Source organism: Physella acuta, unplaced genomic scaffold, assembly GCF_028476545.2.
Source record: "Physella acuta isolate Inbredline_101_S28 unplaced genomic scaffold, ASM2847654v3 ptg000585l, whole genome shotgun sequence".
In the NCBI taxonomy this organism is placed as follows: domain Eukaryota; kingdom Metazoa; phylum Mollusca; class Gastropoda; family Physidae; genus Physella; species Physella acuta.
In genome coordinates, this window is record NW_026732104.1 from 275,001 (window position 1) to 284,738 (window position 9,738).

General features: G+C 38.9%; 1 protein-coding gene across 4 annotated transcripts in view; it reads left to right on the top strand.

Moving 5' to 3' along the window:
* Positions 1–9,197, top strand: part of LOC131947154 (innexin unc-9) — a 187,132-nt gene extending 177,935 nt beyond the window's left edge. For all 4 annotated transcript variants that reach the window (XM_059308263.1, XM_059308265.1, XM_059308267.1 and 1 more), the window contains 2 exons: positions 4,045–4,203; positions 7,048–9,197. In XM_059308263.1, coding sequence (XP_059164246.1) covers positions 4,045–4,203; positions 7,048–8,113 — 1,225 coding nt within the window. In that variant the 3' untranslated portion in view covers positions 8,114–9,197. The remainder of the gene's footprint in view (positions 1–4,044; positions 4,204–7,047) is intronic.
* Positions 9,198–9,738: the final 541 nt, after the last annotated feature.

Below are 9,738 nucleotides of genomic sequence, written 5' to 3' on the forward strand. Positions count from 1 at the left end.
ACGGAGCAAGATGGGCCTACCTGATATCTAAACCTAACCTAAAGCCTACTTGATATCTAAACCTAACCTAAAGCCAACCTGATATCTAAACCTAACCTAAAGCCAACCTGATATCTAAACCTAACCTAAAGCCTACTTGATATCTAAACCTAACCTAAAGCCTACCTGATATCTAAACCTAACCTAAAGCCTACTTGATATCTAAACCTAAACTAAAGCATACCTGATATCTAAACCTAACCTAAAGCCTACCTGATATCTAAACCTAAACTAAAGCCAACTTTAAAAGTTATTGCCCAAAGCAAGAGTTTAAATTACAGAGCTGTTCTATGTTTGAGTTTTGAAAGTATTACAGACTCAAGAAGGCAGTATAGAATCCTTACATCATTACACACTTTGACAGCATTACAGACTTTTGACAGCATTACAGACTTTTGACAGCATTACAGACTTTTGACAGCATTACAGACTTTTGACAGCATTACATACTTTTGACAGCAGTACATACTTTTGACAGCATTACAGACTTTTGACAGCATTACAGACTTTTGACAGCATTACAGACTTTTGACAGCATTACAGACTTTTGACAGCATTACAGACTTTTGACAGCATTACAGACTTTTGACAGCATTACAGACTTTTGACAGCATTACAGACTCTTGGTACCATTACAGACTCTTGATAGTAATACCGACTCTTGACAGAACTACTGACTCCGGACAGCATTACAAACTCCTAATAGCACTACCGACTCCTATTACCACGACAGACCTCTGCTACTGTTGCAGACTTCAGCTCCATTCACCTACCCCCACCACGGACTGCTTAGCACTGCAGATCTGGTTAACAGGTGGTAGAGATCACTTAACATGTTAGCATGTTCAAACTTGCATCCTTTGTATACAGAAATCATCGTCCCAAAGGTCAAGGCCGACTCCTTGACCTTGCTGGGTTTATAAACGAAAATGCCTTGAAAATTTTTTTTTTTATATTTTCTGTCTGACCTCTTTGTATCCTAGATATTTCACATCAATTACTTTCATAATTAAAATTTTCACTACAAATATTTCACATCAATTATTATCATAAACTCGACTTCTAATACACATTAAAAATCATTTTTAACAAATGATATTTCAACAACAAATATTTTCATATCAATTATTTTCACATGTAACCTTTTTATATTGAACATTTCACACCAAACAATTCCTCCTAAACCAAAGATTTTCACATCAAATACTTCCCATCTTTCACCTTCATACCCCATGACCTTTTAACCGTAGGTCACCGTTTCTATTTTTGTCTGTTGAAGGTAGATAACTCAACTTAATGTATTTAACCACGAAAGACAAAATAAATAATTTCAATAACATTGTAAGTTTTCGCGAAAATAAATAACATTGTAAGTTTTCGCGAAAATAATTTTTTAAGCTTTTATTTTCAGCTCAGCTTACACATTAACGCTAGTGAATGACTACACCACTTTAGATTCATATTATGCTCTCAACATTTCCCCACTTAATCTACGGCTGGACAATTAAATCAACCATCAAATTAGATGCCCTCGCTAATCTTTAGCCCCCCCCCCCCTCATGTACAAACACACTTTTTTCTAACTTTCATTTGTCAAAGTTTAAACTGTTGATGTAATGCATGGCATACAACATCATATGTCTTGATATCTACTATACAACAGCATCATAATCCCTGATCTCCGACATCCATTGGCACCATATGCCTTAATGTGTGCCATATAAAAGCACCATATGGCCTTGATGATTGGCATACAACAGCATTGTATGCCTCGATATACAAGTTTAATAAACAATATGCTCATTTAGATAATTTATGTCAAATTTGTCCTGCTTTGTAAAAGTATCCTGAATATGCCATGTAAGTATCTATTTCGCGAAAGTATGTACTCGTTATGGGTGATACCTCGTATGTGGATTTCTTTGAAAGTATGTACATCGCATATGCATTTGTGTTAAAGTGTGTACTAGGTCCGAATTTGACCAATACATGCCCTGTCTATTTATGAACTCCATGGGTTTTTTAAAAAAGTTTATAGCAAAAGTTTTAAAAGTTTAAAAACTTCGCTTGTTTCGCAGCTAGAGTTTATAGCAATAATTTTCTGTGTTGGCTTGACACGTTATAAATGCTTATCCTATGTTTATAAACAGAACACCTCACTCAGTCACTAAAATAAATTAGGATAATCTAAACACTTTGCAGCCACACCTGGTGTAAGGTTTATGATCCCACATAAATCACACAATTTTAAAACAGGTACCATCCATGTCCCTAAATCTATACCAAATCCCAACTTCCGAAAACCCCCAGAGATTTAATTTCTCAGAACATATTTTATTTGGTGTTATTTTGTCTGAAATACCAGTTTAAACTTTTTTTTTTTCGTCTCCATTACAAAATCTGATATTTTTTTATTGTTAAATCCTAGTTCCATACTGATTGTTCTCGTTATTGTGTATTTGTATAAAATGTTAGCAATTTTAGTTTTAAAATCATTTGTATAAAAGTCCATAAAAAGAACCTTTATAGGCTTAGTACTAGCTTCTTTTTAGCTTTGCATAATAGGCAAAAAAATAGCATAAATCAATAACATACTCAACCACAAAATCTCATGCTGACTAGCGTACAATCATCAACCTACACAAAAAAAGACAAACAAACCTGCGATATTTTCCATTTCTGCAAACTTTCAGCCCCTAGTTTTCAATTCGAGACGTGTTTAATGCGTTACCTTACATTGAACAGTACACAGGTTCAAAGTCTCTCCATGCAAGACATATTTTATAAACATTTCTCAAATTGAGTTTTTTTTTCTTTTAACGTCTATCACTTGTGAGTTAAGTAAACTTTACTAAAGATAATAGTTTTCTATCTCCTACCATCAACATTTCATAGATTTCTATTTTCTAACCAGAACTCTACAATTATTAACTATCCACTTACTTCCACCTTTTTATAGCCCTGTATCTGCTAACCTGAAACCTTTAAATAATTTTCTCTCTCCTTAACTCAACCCTTTAAATTTCTAATATCCTCTAAACTCAACCCTTTAAATTTCTAATATCCTCTAAACTCAACCCTTTAAATTTCTAATATCCTCTAAACCTAACCTTTCGAATTTCTGCTACCCTCAATTTTTAAACTGATCTCTCCACTAACGTTAACCTTTTAAGCTGATCTCTCTAATAATGTTAACCCTTTATATTTATCTCTTAGCAAACATTAACCCTATAATTTGATCTCTCCACTAACGTTAACCCTTAAAAATCTCCACTAATATAATGATCTCTTCAATAACATTAACCCTTTAAACTGACCTCTCCACTAACGTTAACCCTTTCTCTCCCAGGATGGACAGTTAACCGTTTAAACTGACCTCTCCACTAACGTTAACCCTTTCTCTCCCAGGATGGACAGTTAACCCTTTAAACTGACCTCTCCACTATCGTTAACCCTTTCTCTCCCAGGATGGACAGTTAACCCTTTAAACTGACCTCTCCACTAACGTTAACCCTTTCTCTCCCAGGATGGACAGTTAACCCTTTAAACTGACCTCTCCACTATCGTTAACCCCTTTCTCTCCCAGGATGGACAGTTAACCCTTTAAACTGACCTCTCCACTAACGTTAACCCTTTCTCTCCCAGGATGGACAGTTAACCCTTTAAACTGACCTCTCCACTAACGTTAACCCTTTCTCTCCCAGGATGGACAGTTAACCCTTTAAACTGACCTCACCGCTAACGTTAACCCTTTCTCTCCCAGGATGGACAGTTAACCCTTTAAACTGACCTCACCGCTAACGTTAACCCTTTCTCTCCCAGGATGGACAGTTAACCCTTTCAACTGACGTCTCCACTAACATTAACCCTTTAAACTGACCTCACCGCTAACGTTAACCCTTTAAACTGATCTCTCCATTAACGTTAACCTTTTCAACTGACCTCACCACTAACGTTAACCCTTTAAACTGATCTCTCGACTAACGTTAACCCTCTCTCTCCCAGGATGGACAGTATTATCGGGTCGGTGGGGAGAGTGGCAAACGTCAAAGTTCGCAATGACGACGACCTAAATGACCGCGTGAACCATCTGTACACCACCGGCATCCTCATCATCTTCACCGTGGTGGTCAGTGCCAGGCAGTATGTCGGTGACCCCATCAGGTAAACCAGCACGTCACGTTGTCACGTCTATTGTCAAATTTTCGTCACGTCTTTATCACATCATGTGTCATGTCTATTGTCACGTCTATTGTCACTTCTATAGTCACTTCTACTGTCACGTTTTTGTCACGTCTTTGTCACGTCATTTGTTATGTCTTTTGTTAAATTTTTGTCACGGCTATTGTCAGGTTTATTGTCACGTCTATTGTCACGTTTTTGTCACGTCTATTGTCACGTCTATTGTCACTTCTATTGTCACTTCTATTGTATCACGTTTTGTCACGTCTTTATCACGTCATGTCCTTTGGCATATTATTTGTAACGTCTTTTGTCACATTTTTGTCACGTCTATTGTCACCTTTTTGTTAAGTCTATTGTCATGTCTATTGTCACGTATATTGTCACGTCTATTGTTAGGTCTATTGTCACCTTTTTTGTCACTTTTTTATCACGTCATGTGTCTATTGTCACGTCGTTTATTATGTCTTTCGGCAAATCATTTGTTACGTCTTTTGTCACATTTTTGTCACGTCTATTGACACGTTTTTTGTCACATCTGTTGTCACGTTATATATATATATATATATATATATATATATATATATATATATATATATATATATATATATATATATATATATATATATATATATATATATATATATATATATATATATATACGTAAATACCCATCATATTAAGCCTGAACTCAAACATAACTTTGACATAACGAAACTTTAAACGTTACCGGATGCAGAGCTATAGAAGTACATACCATAACAAATGTAATTAACATAGCACAAAATATATAATTAGCATAGCACAACAAATATAATTAACATAGCACAAAATATATAATTAGCATAGCACAACAAATATAATTAACATAGCGCACAGCAAATATAATTAACATAGCACAACAAATATAATTAACATAGCACAACAAATATAATTAACATAGCACAACAAATATAATTAACATAGCACAACAAATACATTTCACAAAGCACAACAAATATAATTAACATAGCACAACAAATTTAATTAACACCGCTGTTCTTGAAATGTATCGACAAGTTTAAGTAGCGTCTCATTCTCAACATAAACAAAGATCGTTGCCATAGAAACCCTTGTATAAACACCGCTACACGCCGTGTAAACATCGAGTTCGTCGCCATGGTAACCAACACGTGTCTGTGTGTTGACATTTCTAAGCCGGTCGCCTCAACACAACTCTTCTATTTACTTAATTATTTATGAACGTGAAAAGGCAAGAAGGTTGGGGGGGGGGGACAATACGCCTAAGTAAATTCTTTACAACGGTAAAGAAAAATATATTTTAATGTTATCCATACACACAAGACAGCAGGCAAGAGCTCAGATACACAAAACCGAAACGTTCTGGCTCCAGGTTCGAGAACCGCCTAGACAAAATATCCGTCAAATAAAGATAAGATTTTTTTTTCTTAACTCAATCATCTTTTTTAAAAAAAAAAAAAAAATTAAACGGGTACACACATTTTTTCGTCCGGCTCTAGGCTTAAGTGTGAGCTTGAAGCTTGTCAAAACACCTGTAGATGCACGACCAGGCACTCACGTGCACATACTGCTCACGCGCATTTTTTTTTTTGTGTTCAAACTTTTCAGACATGAATCTGACAAACATTTAAAATAAAACAGAAAAGTATGCACACAAAAACAAACACAAACATTACCACTAATCCAAATGAAAATACCAGAAGTTTTAAAAAAAATGTGTTTCCTTCAGACTGTTTGCGGAAAAGGCGTTGACCAAGTTTGCGCGGAACTAAATCTTATAGAGTGATATAGAGAGTCTACCCTAAACAATCTCTGCCGTGCGAATGAATGAATAGTATTTCATATGATGTATCACAAGCTATGGGGTCGTCCATAAATGACGTCACCTCGTAGAAAGATAGGGGGGGGGGGGGGGTTGTAATTTAGTAAAGATAAGTGATGAGAAGAGGGATAGCGGGTGGGGGGGGGGGGGTCAGATAATAGGTCGTGATTTATGGATGACCCTATTTACACGTGCACAATAACTGGATTTTAAACATTCAAATATAATAACATACAACACATTATTCTGGCTGCTCATGAACGCACATATTGCTAAAGACCAGCTAAATAAATTAAAGGAGTCTATGACATTGCCTCAACCACCCCCCCCGGAATCCGCCAATCAATTATCCTCCCAGATCAACCTTTCTCTCCCCCCCCCCCTAAATAAAATTACACAATTATTCACCTTATCTAAACAGATACGTACGTTGTCGAATTTTACTGACATAAATTTAGCGTCCAGTTAAAAGGGAATGACTTACGCAATTCTTACTCACTCGTTACAAATACTAGCACGCCCCGTGTTGACAAAAAAAAATATATTTTAGACGCAGAATAAACTATTTTATTCCCCACCCACCAAATGCTTCTGTTTACTTTTTCATTACCCATCCCCCCACCCACCAAATGCTGATGTCAACTATTGTACCCCCCCCCCCCCACCCCCACCAAATGCTGCTGTTTACTTTTTCATTACCGATTCCCCCCCCCCCCCCTCAGCAGCTGCTGATGTTAAATACTTTATTCCCCTACACCCCCCTCCCACCAAATGTTGACGTCAACTATTGTATACCCCCCACCCCCACCTATCCACACACACACATACACACTCCCAAAAATGCTGACGGTAACTATTTTATCTCCCCCTCCCCCACACACAAACACACACCAAATGCTGACGTTAACTATTTTATCTCCCCCCCCCCCCCACACACACACATACAAAAAGCCGATGTTAACTCTTGTATTCCCCACCCCCAGGTGCTGGTGCCCCGCCCAGTTCACTGGTGCCCACGTGGACTACACCAACAACATCTGCTGGATCTCCAACACCTACTACATCCCTATGGAGTACGCCGTGCCTGAAAGCCACGCCAAGCGCGTGGAGAACGAACTGACCTACTACCAATGGGTGCCGGTCATGCTCCTCATCCAGGCCCTCATGTTCTACCTCCCCTGCATCGTCTGGAGGCTCCTCAACGGCCACTCTGGCATCAACGTCGACCGCATCGTTTCGCTGGCTAGCGACGCGCAGTACGAAGCGCCGGAAGTACGCATGCGCACTATAAAATACGTCGTCCGGCATATAGACCGGTGTTTGGATAACCAGCGAGAGAGTCGGCACCGGTGCTGTGTGACTCTCCGCCACATCCTCTCCGCTAAACTCTCCTTGCTCTGCGGACGCAGGTACGGGAACTACCTCATCGCCACCTACCTGGTTATGAAGGTGCTGTATATATCAAACGCCATCGGTCAGCTGTTCATGCTTAACGCTTTCTTAGCCACGGAATACAACCTGTACGGTTTCCAGGTGCTGGATGATTTGATAAAAGGCTCCGAGTGGACCGCGTCCAAGAGGTTCCCCCGTGTCACCATGTGCGACTTCAGCATACGCCAGATGACCAACAGCCACCACTACAGTGTCCAGTGCGTCCTGCCCATCAACCTATTCAACGAGAAAATCTACATCTTTCTATGGTTCTGGTTGGTGTTCGTCTCAGTACTCACCAGCTACAGTCTGATGTCGTGGCTATGGCAGATGGTTTTTCCGTCCTCAAGGATTCATTACGTCAGGAAGTTCCTCAAAATCATGGACCGGATCGGCTCCGGACCGGACAAGAAATTGGCAACACGTTTCACCATGGAGTACCTACGTCACGACGGCGTGTTCACGCTAAGACTTGTGGGTAAAAACTCGAGTGATATCGTCGTGGCCGAGATCGTTTCTGGTTTGTGGGACGTGTACCGCAGCAAAAAGTCTATCCAGATCCGCAACACATCAACGCTGCCTTCAAACGGCCACGAGAGTGACGGGGAGGACGTATAGTCGTCATCAGGCGCGTGCGTCCTCCCAGTGCTCGTCTCCAATCTAGGTTGTCTTAAATTAATTTATTCATTACATCAATCTGTCAAACATTACCAACACGTCAAGAGAAATGACGACACATTGATACCACTATCATTCTAACACGCTGACCCGAAAAGGTCGTTATTCAGCATTAGATTTGACAAAAAAAAAATGTTCAGGTACAATGTATACAGGTAAGGCTAGGTTAGGAATGCCTTACTATCCGCTTCCTGTGTCCTACTTCCTATAACATGCACTAGGTAGCACGCTTTTTTTACGACAACACTATGTCGTAAAGTCGTCACAGTTACTTGTGGTATTTTGATTAGCGTGACCCAACCATACGCTTGAAAATCAAGACAGAAAGTAATTTTTATACAATTTTTGTGGAAAGAGATTTTAACATGAGTTTAATTGTAATTTTGATAGAGGTTCTGTATTTAATAGCATCTTTTGCAAACGTATTGAATAGGCCTACATGATGTGTTTATGACAACAGTTCTCGAGTTAAATCGATTGAGGAAATATGTCAAGACAAAAACGTGTAAACGATGTTCCTCTCTAGGATGTGTTGGTCTTTAGAGCAGGGGAGGTAGAGTATGTCTGCTTCTGTGGGAATTCTATGCTAGTGGGTGGTTAGGCGCTGTTGTTGTAATTCAGGTGCACATCAGGCTAAATCTGGTGCACATCAGGCTAAATCTGGCTGGGTTCATTAACATCCCAATAAACAAGTCCTAATTTTGGACTGGAATGAATTCAAACCTACGGCTTCTGGGTTACGGCCACTCATGTTACCTCACGCCACCAAACGCCTCCACACACCAACACATGCTACCACACACCACCCCAACAACCTCAAATCAGTATCTAATCTTAATGCCAGTCAACATTTTCTGGAAGAATTTCAAGCCAAACTTTCTCCAGTCTCACGCCGACGTCAAGAACCTGTCCTTTTGTCTTTTGTTGTTCGCTGAATCCACGTCTTTTTTACTTACTTGTACCTAGCTTTATAGAGCCTACATTGTTTACCTACAATAGCAAATAAGAGATGGACAATATATTGTGCACTGAAAAAGTTCGCTTTGTTAAATACCTAGACTTATAGATCTAGTGCAAGTAAGTCTAGAATATTATTTATGGATAGAAAGAAATCTAATTTTGAAGTGGATACTTTTGTCATGTGAGGAAAATTAACTTCATTGCCTACCCCTCTCTTAAATCCGTTCATTTCGCACAATAAATTTTAACATATTTTAGTATTTTTATCTAGCTGTCATTATACTCTTTCAGACGTCCTACTTTAATTTAAACACAGAGAGAGTTTTACTTGAATACGAAAATAAACTGGTTGAAATTATCAGCGCTTCCGTTAACGAAAGATAAAATAGTTTCAGCGCCATGTTAACATAGCACGCATGCCACTGTCAGATTATGTCAGACAACTGTCACTTGTCAGTGTGACGTAACACGGCAGTAAGGGCAATAGAACCAGAGACCTGGTTCGTGGTTTTTTATTCGAGGCTCCAGAAAAAAAACTTTTTTAGCCTCAGCGCGTAGGTCTAAACTTCCGATTGACGCAAACAAGTCGGATAACTCTGGTGGGA